Source organism: Delphinapterus leucas, chromosome 1, assembly GCF_059928025.1.
Source record: "Delphinapterus leucas isolate spDelLeu-1000000601 "Yukka" chromosome 1, BTC_Dleu_Yukka2, whole genome shotgun sequence".
Lineage (NCBI taxonomy): Eukaryota > Metazoa > Chordata > Mammalia > Artiodactyla > Monodontidae > Delphinapterus > Delphinapterus leucas.
The window spans coordinates 65,565,612-65,582,257 of NC_143129.1; the positions used below are offsets into that span (position 1 = coordinate 65,565,612).

General features: G+C 36.9%; 2 protein-coding genes across 9 annotated transcripts in view; one reads left to right on the plus strand and one right to left on the minus strand.

Moving 5' to 3' along the window:
• Positions 1-16,646, plus strand: part of SCYL3 (SCY1 like pseudokinase 3) — an 82,866-nt gene that overhangs the window by 40,098 nt on the left and 26,122 nt on the right. For all 3 annotated transcript variants that reach the window (XR_016393163.1, XR_016393165.1, XM_089911300.1), the window contains exon 15: positions 1-16,646. This exon is cut by the window's right edge. The gene's annotated coding sequence lies outside the window, so the exon portion shown is untranslated.
• The window catches only part of FIRRM (FIGNL1 interacting regulator of recombination and mitosis), a 46,338-nt gene that overhangs the window by 2,024 nt on the left and 27,668 nt on the right, over positions 1-16,646 (minus strand). For 5 of the 6 annotated variants that reach the window (XM_022560144.3, XM_089911277.1, XM_089911270.1 and 2 more), the window contains 9 exons: positions 16,281-16,332; positions 14,561-14,650; positions 9,697-9,882; positions 7,801-7,923; positions 6,089-6,184; positions 4,540-4,653; positions 2,737-2,841; positions 1,993-2,073; positions 950-1,069 (listed from right to left, as the gene is read on the minus strand). In XM_022560144.3, coding sequence (XP_022415852.1) covers positions 950-1,069; positions 1,993-2,073; positions 2,737-2,841; positions 4,540-4,653; positions 6,089-6,184; positions 7,801-7,923; positions 9,697-9,882; positions 14,561-14,650; positions 16,281-16,332 — 967 coding nt within the window. The remainder of the gene's footprint in view (positions 1-949; positions 1,070-1,992; positions 2,074-2,736; positions 2,842-4,539; positions 4,654-6,088; positions 6,185-7,800; positions 7,924-9,696; positions 9,883-14,560; positions 14,651-16,280; positions 16,333-16,646) is intronic. The other variant, XM_022560145.3, reaches the window with a different exon arrangement.

Here is a 16,646-nt window from a genome sequence, read left to right on the forward strand (position 1 = left end):
GGATTCAGGCTGCTACTACCATTAATGCTCAAGGTTGAAGGAAACTAAGAAGTGCTGCCTTGTCCAGTAACTTCCAGTGAGTATTCTTTAGCCATATAATCTGTCCTTACAAAAAAGCTCCAAATATGAATTTTCTAAATGCCTGCTGTTTTTCTTTTTAATGCTGAGTTTATAATGATGCTTTCGGAGCCAGTTCAGTAAATTGCCACGGTTTCTAACATCACCGCACCAGGAAGGGGAGGAAGGATTGGGGCCAAGACAGTTTTTATAATCCCTGTCTTCCTAAGGAAGGTCATAACATATAAATTCTTGAGGGCTTATTTATACTACTGATATATTTAACTTTACAGATGTAAGGCATAAAAGTTAACATGTCTTAAAAACAAGTTTGTTTTTTTTAATGAGAACTGTAACTTAAATTTACCATTATGGATTACCGTTCCAAATATACGATTACTGCTCAAAACAATATCCTTAGAGGTATCAGATTTCTGCCTTTTAATAGGTAGATGTGATTTCTAGACAGTGCCAAAAACTCTTAGGCTGATTTGATGAATGAGGCAAAGGATCAAAGTAAACATTTTGGAAGGTAAGTTAACTGGTTTTCTTCTGTGGTTCAGAAACTACTGCATTTGTAGCATCACTGGTATAAAGACATAACTTTCCCAAAGGTTACTACAAATAATTGACAGTTATGTTAAGAGTATATTTTGTATGATTTTTAAAACTTTTTTTGTAGTCCCTCCTCTGTTCTATGTGTTGATAACCTTTCAGGAAGAAGAAATGTGATTTTTAAGAGTAGCTACCATAAAACAATTTTACATGTCTAGATCTATTTATTTTGATATTCAGTATGAGGCCAAGAACCATGCTAGTTTCTGTTTTATCAGTAAGTAATAAGGCAGAATTTCTTATTAAAGCTTGATCCACACTGAAAAGCAGTCCATACCTGTAAAGATGACTTCTTTGCTTCTTCTACAGTAACTTTAGCAAAGGGCTCCCAGAAAGTACCTTTTTCCTGTTTGACACGTTCCACTCTGGCAGCTGCAGTTTCGTCTACAAACCCCGTCTGCCAGAGACCATGAAAAACCAAGCAAACATCAACATTAGCATTCTCTACTCAATATTAAAATGGTGTGATATTCAGAAGGTGAAAGGCCTGCGTGTTTAAGTGCCGGATGTTAAACTGCTCTGGTTTAGCCTGTGAACTAAGCAAATTTGGAAGTAAGCTGGAGTCATCTGTAAATGTATCCTCAGTGTAATTTGGGTAAAATTATTCCACAGTGTTCTCCTTCCCTACAGAAAAATGATAGTCTGATAGCCTTTACTGAATAGGGTGAGAAATTGTTAAAAGCAACATGTGCACACACTTACTTATCATCCAGCTGATATGTAATATATGCATATATAAAAATAATAAGAGACACAGTCCAGTTCAATAATGAGACTATATTAAAAAATTAAGTACTTAAGCATAATTCACTTTCTCCTAGCATTCTAAATTTGTGGTGTAACTGTTCTATGAGTGCTTCAATTAACCTTTAACTTACATCCTACCACTATCTCCATATAAGTTTCAAAGCATGCACAAATATGGGAGCCATATGATTCAACAGTTTGGAAAGTCACTGTTTGGAAAAGCCATGACTAAATTACAGGAGTGAACATGATCCTCGCAGGCCTACGATTCTACATGTGAATCTAATTATGATGAGTAACGGGTGAGGGATCCTCATTCTTCATCTCACTGCCTGAATGATCAATGCAATAGTATCCCAAACTACAGGCAGAGCAACTCCAAAGTGTTTTACTTCTGACTTGTAATGAGGTCCCAACTGCTTAATAATAATGCGGGTCACCACTGTGTTAAGCACTGTGAAAAACTGGAGCTAACAAAGATATTCAACTTGGTTATAATTTGAAAAAAAAAGTAACATGATAAAGAACAAAAGTATGTGCCACTACTATTTTGATTCTATATAAATAAAATACCTTCTCCAGAAAAGATACAACTTTCTTCTTTGTTTCTTCAGAACTGAGACATTGTGGAACTATCTCTTCATGATTTGTTCCCTATTAAAAGATTTGACAAAACTAATTTCAATATATTTCAACAGCTTGCAAAGACAAGTACATGAGTTTTAAGAGCTACCTTAATTAAAAATGCATTTTAAAAGAAAATACTCAGTGCCAGAGGATACTCAAAAGATAATAAGCTCATAGTTATTTCAGGATGCCTTAGGATAATTAATACAATATTCTGCACAAGTGTGGAGCTGTAAGCTGTAATGACTTCTGCCCAGTCATCCCAACATCTCTGGGCCCCCTTATGACCACAGGCACGCTGCACTACAGTGGGTAAAAGTAACCCAACGGCAGGGTCGCCTTCTCTACAGAACCAAGCTAACAGGTCTGTGTTCATCAAACTCTAGCCCCTGTGATAGGTGGAGATGAAATGTACTCTCAATCGACCCCAAAACAGTGTCTGAGTTAGTACACCTGGTCTGAACGCCTGTTCTGATTGTTACTACTCATAGGACCTTAGGAAAGTCACCTCACTTCTCTGGGCCTCATTTTTAGGTCCTGTAAAATAGATGACTAGTAATATATCCTCCAGCAGAAAATATTATGACTGAGATAAAAAAGCAGCTCAATAAATGTTTCTGGAATGTTTTGGAATATCTGAGATACTAAATTATTTTAGAGGTCACTGTGATAGACTGGCCTTCTAATTACCTCAGCAAACTGAGTAAACGCCTCCAAGGAATGTTGTTCTAGTAGCCAATTCCTGTCAGCTAGCAGTAAGGCAAAAACAGAAGACAGGTGGGGCAGAATTTTGTCCTAAAAAGAAAACCAAACCTTATTAAATAGAGGAAAACCTCAGCAGAGTACACCGATTATTCTAACGTCGTCAAATTTCCACAATTCTGTCCCAGTGAACACGTGTTAAAACATGTTAAATCATGCCACTCTTCTGCTCAAATCCTTCCAGTAGCTTCCCGTTTCCCTCAGAGTAAAAACCAAAGTCCTCACCACAGCCTGCAAAGCCCCACTTCCTCTGCGTTAGCTCTCCTATCAGGCGTGCTCCCATCTCGGGGACTTCCATTTACTATTTCCCCTGCTCTGGAAATGCTTTCCCCAGATACCTGCTTGGCTTGCTCTCTCAGCTTCAGGTTTTACCCACATGTCACCGTGGTGAGGACTCCAGTGACAAAGTTCGATTTAAGACTCTGCCCCCGTAACATACACATTCTTTCTTCCCCTTCCCTGCTTTATTTCTCTCCGTAGCACTCGCCACCATTTAGTACACTACATATATCCCCACTTTATTAGTCTGTTGCCTCACAACAGTTGAGAGTCAGTATTTATTAGTTTCATTCATTACTGAATCCCCAGTGATTAAAATAGTGCCTGACACATAGCAAGAACTTAAGTTTTTTCTTGAATGAATAAATGAATCAATTTCATCATGTGGCTTCAAATGCCTCTCATATGCTGATGAATCCCCAAAATTTCTTCACACCTTAACTTCACTCCTGGGAATATGTAAGGTAATGTCTGCTAATAAAACATTTGTTCCATAGGTTCTGGGCCCATTAGGGTCAGTAGTTATGCACTAATGAAGCAGCATTTTAGAATACATTCGTTTTATGCTAAAAAGAAGATAGCTCAAATCCAAGCATCTTTGAATACTTTTGTCCAGAGAGTTGAAAAGAAGCTGGCGAGTACACACTTATCTCATGAGACACCTTACGTGATGAAAACAAATGGTATGGTATTGTTTACCTGTGAACAAGACAGCCCTTTAGAAACTAACCAGTTCAATTTTTGGTTTCAAAGGTTTTAATCAACACGTACTGAGATAATGTCCGTCCATCATGTTTTTGCTCAAGTTAACGTAAAAAGTTCTCATCACTGAACTCTTTATAGTATAATATCTCCCGTGGAGGTGGGAAAAAAAGGTCAACTGTCTAGAATTGTTGTTTTGACCAGACAGTAATAAGGAAGAAAAAACTCAATTTAGGAGGAAGACCTCCTTTTGCTGTGAAGCATATCGTAAAGTTCAGTAGAAGTGTATTGCCAGGCCTTTACAGTTTTATAAATATCCATTTGTCAACTCTATATATACTTTGCAACATTTTCAAAAATATCGTCTTAAACAAACAGGCTGCCTTTCATGGATATAAAACCAAGAGAATAACTTTTATAAATCACCCCATTTCCTCATTATACACCACTCTCTAGAAGACATAAATATGTTTTCCTTCCTCAGGAACTTTGTGTGCTAGAGCCCGACTAGAATAAATCTCACACCATAGCCAACACTATAAATTACTTGTATGTCAACATATATTTTTCTAAAAGTAAATAAAATGAGTTCTATTTTGACAGTCACCGTCTCTTCACAAAATATATTTTTCCCCCAATTTTCTTTGTCAACAATCCACAGAATTTCAGAAATTAAAGACTGAAAATCGATCAGTAATTCTTAGAGATTTTGTTAACATGGGAACAAAAGAATTAAGAGAGTATTATTACCTGGATGGCTTGAGGTATAAAAAGTTTTCCCAGGGAAGACAGAAAATCAAGAACTGCCAAACGAACATGGTCAGGAGGCTCTGATTTGAGTAGTGAGGTCTGCAAAGTTATTACCTAAGGGCACAAAGACCAAAAAACAGTTATAAATGAAAACAAATGCTTTGTAGAGACATGACTAAGATTTTGATGGGTATGTAGGAGGGGAAACAAAACCAAACCCAGGACAGTCGAACATTCCACAAAGCCTACACTTCACAGGTGGAATTTTAATAAAACAAAATGACTGAGTCAATCATTACAACATCAGTCCTACCAACCATTGTAAAAAAAATGAAAAATCCATGTGTTTCTGAAAAATGATATACCAGTGCTCTTCTTTTAAATCTTCAAAAATTATTTTGTATTTTAAATTCTAGAGAGAGAAGTTCATTATTTAAAACATGGGTTGGCCAACTTTCTGTAAAGGGCCAGATGGTAAATATTTTAGGCTTTGCAGGCAACATGTTCCCTGTTACATATATATACATACACACACACACACACACACACGCACACATTTTTTTTAACCTTTAAAAATGTAAAAATCATCCTTAGCACTTGTGCTGAAAACAGGAGGGCAGAATCTAGCCAGGAGGCCATAATTTGCCAACCCTTGGTTTAAAGGAGCACTGAGCTAGTCTATAAAGGAGGCAATATCTAAATGAACAACTATGTTGAAATTTTAAAATGTTATTTGGAGTTTTTGAAGGTAGGCAAAATTATTTACATTAAAACGATCACTAATTTTTCAAAAACAACTAGAATCTTCAGAATCAACAGAATTTGAGTCAATTATTTTATTATATTCTCATTCCCTGTAATTACACATAATGGTAATTTAAAATATCCCTAATTAGTAAATACTTGTTAATGCTAAGTTCTTCATGTGCACAACCAGAAACCAGAGTTACTAAAAGCGAAGTGTTGCTAGTCTCACTCTGCAATATGCTGTGACAGGGTATTACTTCTTCTGTCATCCTCCTAAATAGGAAAGGTTAGCTTTACCTTGGGACAGCTTTTGTTTCTTAAGTGACTGTAAGCTTAAGCCACTTCTGTATTTGGGGATCAAGTCTGTCCAGTATGGACTCATTCCAAAGCCTCAAATCACTTCAGGTAAGATGAAGGCCTTCTCCGTTTTTCCCTCTCTCCATCGCTTAGAACCTCCAAAAGCGAGGCATACCTGAGGCAACACCACACGGATCCCACAGTGACCCCTGTTCTGCCACGCAAGCTGGGGGCCAGAGAGAAAATTCAGTAGCGCTCCTCCTTAGTCATTTTATTTCTTCAGAGAAACAATGAGGATTATCCTTAAGTCCATGGTGGTTATATTCCACACTCCCACAGCTGCTGGCATGCCTTTGAAAATGCTATGAATGCAGGGTTCACACGTAAACTATGACTCCTAACCTCAGGGATTTTTCCTGAGCAGTTAGCAGCAACAATGAAAAAGGTCTGACTACTCAGCATCAAGGAGATAGAGAAGAACAGATAACTTGCTCACTATTCTTACCTGACTTATCAGCTGAGGATCTAGAGTTTGAATGAAAAATCCCAGCAGTGGAAGTAAAAGGCAGAGTGTCTGTTGAACATAAGGTTGACCTGTTACCTTAAATAAGCACAAAATAATTTTGGTGAAAATTTTCAATTACATGAGAATAGCAACATTTGCATTTATTATATATGCTAAGCACTTTATTACCTCACTTATCCCTTATAACTGTGAGATAGGTATTATCACTTTAATAAGAAAAAGGGGCAGAAAGGTTAAATAATTTGCTCTAGATCACAGAGCTAGGAAAAAGCAGAACCATGTTTCAAACCAAGATTTAACTCAGATGGGGATCTAATTACTTTTATCTGTCACTGAAAAAGCTTGCTTATTCCTTAGTCTTCTTAAAATTCCATTTCTCCTCTCCATAATTGTTTCTATCATGATATTGTAAGCTATATCACCAAGAGAGGTCCTCAGTGAATATTTATTGAATGATTTTTAAGGATGAGAGGAAAGTACTTATTGAAGTCAAAATGCTGCAGTAGTGAAATCTGACCTTAGACATAAACTTCAATGATAAGACATCATCTACAAAACCATTTCTATTATTTCCCAAGTGTGAATGTTGCCTGCAGCTTCCATTGACCGGGACAACCAGAGGTCACACATTTATTTCAACTTAAATGTCATATTTAGATATTTAACTAAATATGATTTCTAAACTACAATGATCTGTGGAACATACATCATTCTAATTCTAGCCTGATCGTCACTTGGCTTTCTGGCTTTTCTGGAAAAGAGTAATACCAATTAGCCACATCCATTTACTTGCCCCTTCCACCTTTAAGCCACATCACTCTCCATTGCCCAAAAGATTTTATAAAAAGACCCTGGAATAACAAAAAAGCTATACCAACCAAAGACAGAAGAAAACAATAGAAGAGATTTTTTAAAAAAATAGGATCAAACTGGTCTTGAAAATAGTTAGCTAGAACATCACTTTCACTTCAGTAGGTGCTAGTTTTGCTAATATAATTCTATCACACTTCTTTCTTTTTTAAAAAAAAAATATTTATTTTTGTCTGTGTTGGGTCTTCGTTTCTGTGCGAGGGCTTTTTCTCCAGTTGCAGCAAGTGGGGGCCACTCCTCATCGCGGTGCGCGGGCCTCTTACTTTCGTGGCCTCTCCCGTTGTGTAGCACAGGCTCCGGACGCGCAGGCTCAGCAGCCATGGCTCACGGGCCCAGCCGCTTCGCGGCATGTGGGATCTTCCCGGATCGGGGCACGAACCCATGTCCCCTGCATCGGCAGGCGGACTCTCAACCCCTGCGCCACCAGGAAAGCCCTATCACACTCTTAAATACAACTGGCTGAAAGAGTACTAGTAGGTATTTTAAGTTCTAATCACAAGTTCTACCAAGAACCTAAAGAAATTACATACAGGGCTTCCCTGGTGGCGCAGTGGTTGGGAGTCTGCCTACCGATGCAGGGGACACGGGTTCGTGCCCCGGTCCGGGAAGGTCCCACATGGGCCCGTGAGTCATGGCCGCTAAGCCTGCGCGTCCGGAGCCTGTGCTCCGCAACGAGAGAGGCCACAACAGTGAGAGGCCTGCGTACCGCAAAAAATAAATAAATAAATTACATACATTTTACTCTACAGGGAAATTTCAGTATTATTCTTTTTTCAAAATTTTATTTGTTTTTCAGGGAAATGATTAGTTGCTTTCCTTACCAGTTTAATGTTTAAAAGAGCCCAAAGCTGACTCCCAACTTCCTTAACTGCAGTTTGCTGTCCCATATCCAGAGCTTCACTAGCAGAATTACATACAGCAAGCAAAGCAGAGAGCACTGTGTTCTAAAGGGGAGAGACAGGGAAAGGACCTGAGTTTAGATACCAGTCTAAAGGAGCTGGAACCCAATTACCTGGAGGTTTTCAGTTACTTACAACTCTTCATAAAAACCCATGTAGAATTACATTTCTAAGACCCAAAACCATCTCTTCAGCGATTTCTTTAATACATGTATATTTTGCTAAAACTAATTTTCCTTATACACAGAAACATTTGCTTCATTTTTCTAAATAAAGAAACTTCTTTTCCTTTTAGGTTGAAAATTTAACAAAATGTAAACACCATCATTTTAATAAATAGGTTTGATACAAATGGCCAGTACGGTCAAGCTAATTTATAATCTTCGTCAACTAAAAATTTTATATTTTTACATTATGTACTTAGCAGTCTTTTAAAGTTACCAGATTATTGTTGCTGCTGTTCTATAAACTTTAAAATTTTTCAGCAACACTGCATTCAATAAACAAATATAGTACCTAAGTACACTATCTAGAATTTGAAACTAAAGACAATTTTCCCTGGATTCGCTCTTATCTATATATCACATCTCTCTCTGGCCAGGAATGGGGTTGGTTTGGGCGTGGTAACAATCAGTAACCTTGCCTTTCATCCATTATACGTCAAACAGCCACACTTAATTTTATGTAATTACCATACAGCTTTTAATTTATGAGTTACTTATTTCCTTTTACAAATAAGCATGTTAAGTGACCTGCTGAACTAAAGTTTTGGTCATAGAGCAAAAATCTGCTGAATTTTAGAAAATAGGTGCTTTTATTTTATCTAATACAAAAGACTTTTTGTCTTTACTATAGAGATCTGTGCACAATAACTGCAACATCTGAACAAGTTCACCTACTCCTAACTAGGTAATTAATACTTTTCCGAAAATAAAGGCACATAAAATTTTATATTCCCTTTCAATGTATGTAAATGTTTTAAATTATCTTGATGATTATGGTCAAGTGCCATTATGTAACAGAGTATCAGAACATTTACACTCATTATAGAAATATAAGTCCTGAGAAAACCCTGAACTCATAATTTAAAACTGCAAATAGGTCCTCATCCCCTTGAATGCCCTGTCTTCATCCTTGCTTGATTCTTCTCTACTTATCACAAACCGATATATAATATATATTATGAATATATATATTTATTACTTCTCTGTCCACAGCTAAGCTAGAATGTAAGTCCATGAGAGCAGGAATTTTTGTTTGTTTTGTTCCCTGATATATCTCCAATGCCTAAAACAGAGCTTGACACATATGAGCATTCAAAATATGAATGAATGAATCAAAGAATGAGCAAATAAACACTTAACTACATGTACTATATTCAGTTTTTTAAACTGTATTTTTCTTTACTTACAGATGAATTTCTTTTTTATTCCATTATTTTAAGAGGGAGCATTCTAAATAGAAAGGTACATAAAAGCTCTGAAGAGGTTTGCGTAAAATGAGGGTTGTACATCAAATAGAAGAATCATGTCTGCCTAATCCAGAGATATGTCAGCAAAAATACTACAAATAAAGTATTTCATAATGTGTTTCATGTTGTTCCAGTGTGTCTTGAGCTACGGACACTCTCCCCCCCTAACATTTACATCAATCAAGATAATAGTAGTTTCTCAAAGACTTGTGCAATGTAGAAATCTGAACCTCTTGCTAGATTCTAACCTGAGGGCACAAACTGTCTGTCTTTTTAACAATACATCCCCAGTAACTGAGCTTAATAAACAGCTACTGAATGAATCAAGGCCATCAAAATTATCTTACCAGAGACTCAAGTTCTCCCAACGTGCGACTGCTGCTTAGCCACTTCCTGCACTGTGCAGTGCCTGATCTGCTGACCTCAAGTGCAGTTTGTTTCCTAAGCTCAGCAGGTAATGCCTGAAAGGAAATATATTGCCACAGAAGCAGATTTTCTGCTTCTTTTGGGGAAAATTTCTGGATAAACTCCACCTGAAACAAATTGTTAAAGAAACAAAAGTAACATAAAACAGTCTAGTGAATGGATACACCAAAGCTAAGTATTAGCTTCCATATTTAATATTTTTTAAAAGTTCTTAACTGAATAGCAGTATCACAAGGTACCAGACCAAGGCAGCTTAAATGAACACACATTTTAGCCGTTATTCTTGTTGTTGCTGCATTTGTTTCCAAAATGAAAAACACAGGTTAAGTGGAGCACAATATAAGTGCATTAAGAAATGTTAAATAATGTATTTCATTATTAGTCACATCAGCTATTTTACATGCTCCTACCCAATAATTCTATTTTTTCCTAAGAATTTGTATACTCATCACCTTGCACAGCTCAATCAAAAGTAATATTCCCAAATATGCCAATGAGATTGATTTAGCCAACTTTTGTGGCTTACTACTCAGCTGATTATCATAGAGAACTTAAAGAAGCAAAGGTCATAGGTTCAGTTTTCCAATGGGCTAGCCGCCAGCTCTGTTCTACTTTAGACAACATATGAAACTCATTCACAAGTGTTCAGGATAGTATGGTTGGCAAATCCATTCTACCACTGAAATAATTCAAAGTGCTTGCCAGGTTAATAGGAAAACAGAACTGTTTTAAAACGTGTTGTCAACAGACTAGATAAAAATGGAAAACAAAAGTTCTAAAAAAAAAAGTTAAAATATTAAATTAGTTTCTGGTGGAAAAACAGCAAAAACTGGTGCACTTACTAATTTAGGTATACTCTAACTAGGAATATTAATGTAATTTTTTAGAAGAATAATTCAATTTACAATCCAAACTCGTTGAATGAAATTTTTCCTACATCAAAAATGAAAAAAAAACCCACTATATTAAATTTGACTGAGAAACTCTTCTACGTTATATATTTGAATTTTCTTTTGTTTAGAGAAAATATTTAGCTAAAATATTTAGTCAAAACAAGGGAAAAGTCATGTGGCTATCTTTTGGGATAGCTGATAAAGCCAGAAAAATGGATCCCTTCATGAGCTATGTGTCTATTATAATAAGCAGCTTTATTCATGAAACCAAACTGCTCCAGGAAAGCCAAGAGAATTGTGCCAACTAATAAACACCTGTTCAAACAAGACCTTTCTTTATAATAATGAAGTCCAGTGAGTGACTGAGTTCCCTTCCCAAAATAGAACTATAAATAATAACATCCTGGACAATATTAAAGGGTAGGTGTTGCCAAGATTTGTTACATACAAAGACTGATTGACTGATTTACTATTCTGAGTTTGAAAACCTTGGCCTCAACACAATTTCCAAGATTTAAAACTGCAAGTGCTGACAGTTTACAAGGAATGAAGCATAAGGGGATGATGCGCAGAGCATTATGACTTCCCTCCTTAACACTAAGAGAAAAAATACACCAGTGGGCTTAAAATGCAAATATATAAAGTAATCTTTCCTTTACATAAATATGGTAGAACAACTAATGTGCTTAAATCAGGCATATTATATCCTTTCCCCTCAGGTAACCTCCTGGTACTTTTCCTTGTTTCTCTAAAACAGGAATATTGTTAATTTCACACACTAAAAGAACAATAGGATATGCAGTAATTACTCCCCATATTGAAACAGTGGATACATCTTAATCACCTTATATACTTGCATTCCCCCCCCAAATTATTATCTATCACAGACACCATACTTTTTTAAAGTAAAACACCACTATACTGAGATTAACTATTTTCATTTATGTTAATGCTGCATCATAGATCCAAAATCTGGGTTTTTATTTCACTATCTAAAAAGACACCATCTTGTACGCAAAAGAATAATTATTTCCAGCTTCACTACCTGCCTCTCCTTTTCCCCTAGCATGTGCTCTCTCACCTTTGCTCTCTATTCCTGCCCACTCCCTCCCAGTTCACCCTTCCTTTAGCATGAATCTCAAATGCCACCATCTCCAACAGCTTCGCCATTCCTACCTGTTCCCACACCACACGTCCCCAATAAACACCCAACAAAACCTGATTTGCACCTCAGTCTTGACACTCATCACGTACTACCTTTTATTATGAGTGTTTTTATAAATTTATAATTTCTACTAGGTTATATGTCCCTTGAGATGTCATGATATAGTGCAGTGGAGTCCAAGTTTTTTAAGCAACAAAACACTATTAAAAATTTGTGAGCAAGCTTTGTATGTCTAAATAAAAGCAGATTTCCTAGGGTAAAAGGGAGTAAGGAGGCAGAGTCAACAGCCCACAAACAGAGGAGGCCCCTGAAGTAGCTGCATGAAGACTGAAAAGAATACTGGAGCTGTGGAAAGAGCACAGATTTGCAAGCAAGACAGATCTGATCGGAATCCCAGCTCAGTCATTTATTATGTTTGAGTTTGGGGTAGTTCTTTAATTTCCCTGAGTTATTATTTCTTCATCTGTAAAATGGACATAATATCATCATCTATCCCACAAGGCTGATGTAAGGACTAAAAGAATTGAAGTGCCTAGTACAAAGCCTGGTCCATATTTCAGTCTCAAAAAATACAGGTTTCCTCCCTGCCTACTTTAAGAAGAGGGATCAAGTCTTAAGAGAAAAGGAAAAAGAGCTGAGCATGACAGAAGAACTAACACTTGTTAAATGCTCACTTGATGTATAATATATATACATTCTCTATCTCCTCCGGCCTCACAACTGCCATCTGAGTAATAGTATTTCAATTTTAGGATTAACTAACTCTCCCAAGGACTCTCAGAACAGGGACTCAAATTGAGGTTTGTCCCTTAATCTTTAGTACAGTAACTCGACCACAGCAGGAAAAACCAGTATTTGATAACTGAAGGAAAAAATTAAAAGTAACCCCTCATTTATCTATAACTTACATATCTGATAGCTGCAATTATTTGGAAAAATTTAGAAAACTGAGAAGTATGTAAGAGATCTCTAAACATAGAGTTTATCTATAACAAAGCTTCTAGAACTCAGGGCTAATTCATTCTGAGTTGTATTATCCTAAAAATTAAAATTTCACAACCCTGGGAAAAGGATCTTATTCCCATTTTGTAAGTGAGAAAATTGAGGATCTCTTCCAGACCCCACTTCTTCAGGAAGGGCCTCCCAGTTAACAGGGCTTCTAGGAAGAACAGTGTACTGGAAACCAGGAGTAAGACATTTGATAGAGGAGAGAAATGTATTAAAATTCTAAGAGATCTGGAGCAGACAACTCTTGAGGAGTTTTGGAGGGAAGAACAGCAACCCTAACATCTTTTCTAGAGGGCTGTGAGGTGGGCCTGGTATGCTTTTTGCCTTGGAGACACCGGTAAGGAAGAGAGCTAGGAGGTCAGTGGGGTTCCTCTCGTGCCTGGCCAACCTCTCTCAGGCAGGAAAGCAGGCATGGGCTTGGGGTAAACACTCTAGTCAGAAATAACTCCCAGCATTTATTGAGCATCCTCTAAGCCTGGTACTATGCTAAGTGTTTTGTATATATTATCTCTAAGTCCTTACAAAATTTTTCAAAATGGTTACACATATCTGTCACTTTGTAGACAGGGAAACAGTTTCAGATAGGATGACTTGCCAAGGCACCAAGGCCTGTAACCCCCTTCACTAACCCAGTGTCTCCCCAGCTTGTATCCATGTCAGAATCATGTAGGAATTTAATAATAACAATAACAAGTTAAAGAGCCTCACCTCACAGCCACCACTCTATACCCACTCCATTCACAGGTTTAGGTCCCAGAACCTGTATTTTTTAAAAAGCTCCCATAGGAGCTCCAAACTGACTAGTCCAAGGGACTATGCAAGGCTACACAGGTTCCTGTACCTGTACAATCTCCTCTGTCACAGCAGAGTTTGTTTTCCTCACAGTAGCAAACAACTAAGGCTCATCATACTTTGTTTTCCCCAAAAAGTTCAACTTATTTACTTAAAAAAAAAAAGGTATCATTATCATTAAGAGCATAATTAATATTCTAGTTCTTCAAAATAAGTTAAAAGGGGCAGAGGATATAGAACCACTTCAAGTATCTTAAATTTATGAGAAACAAGGAGAAAGAAGACAGAATTACCAATAGAATGATTATCTGTAACTTGCAGCAAAGACATTAATAAGGACTCTCTCCTTGACCAAACTTAAGTCAGGCTTTTCTTAGCCCTCCTCTCAAGTAGCCTTTGACCTCCAGCTTGTGTCCATCTTTTTTGGGCCTGCATCATCCAATTTTAGCAAGAATCCTGCTAAGTCAATTTAGAAAAAATCCCTCACCCTTGGTATCTGATCATCCTGGTCTGTGTTCAGCAAGAATCCTGTCAAGCCAGAATCACCCCCTGACTCCTGATGCTTCTTCTTAGTAATTTTTATCCACTGACCCCCACCCTGCTCCTTGATTATAGATCCGCACTAGTTTATGCTGTATTCAGAAATAAGCCCAGTTCTACACTGAAGTCTCTTTGCCCCTATTGCAACAGCTCCGAATAAAATCTGTTTTTATCACTTTAACTACTGTATAGCTCTGGCTTTTCTTTAACATCAAAATCTAAACACACCTAAAACCAATAACCAAAGCAATGAAGACATTAAAAATTTATGTTCAGATCATGTCAGCATTTAAATGTAGAACAAATGGGGGTCAAAAAGCCTTCCAAAGTATCTGGATCCAATTCTCCTCAGGTGCTCAAAGACAGTGACGCAGATGGTATCCTTGCCTGCTGGGGTGGGGTCATGAAGAAGAAGAGGCGCCTCAATAGTACTGATAGGCTGGTGAGCTGATGACATTCTCCAGGGCAAGATTTTATCTGGGAAAGGCAGGAGACAGAGGAGAGATTGACTGACTTAAAAGCATAGCTTTTACAAGCTTTTATACGCCAAAATATTAACAGCAGCTCTTTCTGGGAAATCACCTGGGTAATTTTAATTTTTAACCTGGAGCTTTTCTTTATTTAATTTTTTCCCTTCCATGAACCTAGATTACTTTTATAATGAGAAAACAATTTTGATGTTACTTAAAAACAATACTTTGGAATTTCTATTTCTAATTACCATTTTGATTATAACTTGATATGTTAATTCCCCTGCTCAAAGATAATTCATGGAATTGTTTTAGATCTAAGCACAGAATTGCAGAGGTAAATCTCTATAAGATGGAAGCTTCATTAAAAGATTTTATAAATTCCTATCATAATGTACTAGGAGAGCTTTTATTTAAAGTAGATACAATACACAAAACATAAAAATCACTCTTTGTTTTGTGCAAGATGTATTGAGGATTTAGTAAAGTAGGTAAGTGCTCCAGACCATTAGCCATGGAGATACAGATGTCAGGCTGTCTGGTTATCATCAACTCACTGGATTTAGTCTACAATATCCTTATAAGGTAAACCAAGAAATATATGACACAATGACTCTACTAAAAGACAAAAGACACATGGACCCACATAAGATCTTTATCAAAGGCCAGGGACAAAAAAGACCAAGCAGGTCATGACCATCTTATATAGAACATAAACATCTTGGAATTTAAAAGCAAAAAAAGACCAACATTGAAAAGATTAACATAAGTTGTCATTAAATAATTTTCTCTTTGTATCCATTCACAAAGCATCACTTCTTTTTTTTTTTAATTTTTACTGGAGTATAGTTGCTTTACATTGTTGTGTTAGTTTCTACTGTACAGCAAAGTGATTCAGCTATACGTATACGTATATCCTGTCTTTTTTGGATTTCCTTCTCATTTAGGTCACCGCAAAGCACTGAGTAGGGTTCCCTGTGCTATACAGTAGGTTCTCATTAGTTATCTATTTTAAACATAGTATCAAGTGTATATATGTCAATCCCCATCTCCTAATTCATCCCACTCCCCGCTTCCCCACCCCCAACTTGGTATCCATATGTTTGTTCTCTACGTCTGTGCTTTTACTTCTGCACAAAGCATTACTTCTTTTCCCAAAAGGCATCGATCACTATCACATTTAGTCCCTCTCAGAAAGAGATACAACAAAATCAAGAGTCAGACTGTAAGTTAGTTCAGAGAGGGGGACTGGGGGGAGAGAGAGAGAGAGAGAGAGAGAGAGAGAGAGAGAGAAACGGGGGAAGGAGACAGTAAGAAGAACTCTTGGTCATCAACATTAAAGCTAACTCCTATTTTCTACTTCACATTCAACTTTAAATTTATCCTCAATCAACCTAGTCTTTCTTTCCCAGAACAATCAATGAAACTCCATAAAATTTTGAAAATATGAGACAATTTCCCCAGTGCTACACTCTTTCTAGTATATCTTTCTCAAAGCATCAGCATTAATGAAGAGCAAAGAAACTGTCAAAACAATTTACCATGCTATTTCTCCTTTTGATATTCACTTTAAGATATCATATCCTCAAAGGAAGTGCAAGGAAAGTGAGTGTTTTAGGCCTTATAATTCTACTCACCAGATGAGCCACTATGGTGACATGGTGGGCACAGAGTTCAGCAGTCCCATATCTGTGATTTAAAGAGAAAGCAATCTTCATACAATTATTTATACAATTATTCAGAAAAGCAAGGAGATGACTTCCATAAAGCACTAAATATTCTAAACTGCAGTTATTCCACGGCCAAGGAATATCATAATACACAAAACTACCTAAGCAATAGGTTCTACTGACTTGAACCAAAGAAAGGAAAGAGGGAATTCAGTCTCTAATTTAGTGCTATGATATGAAATCAAACCATTTTGGGGGGCTGTTAAAGGATTATCAAGACAGAATTTTTCTATAAACTTACAAGTATAAAGTCATTTACTGTCAATCACTACT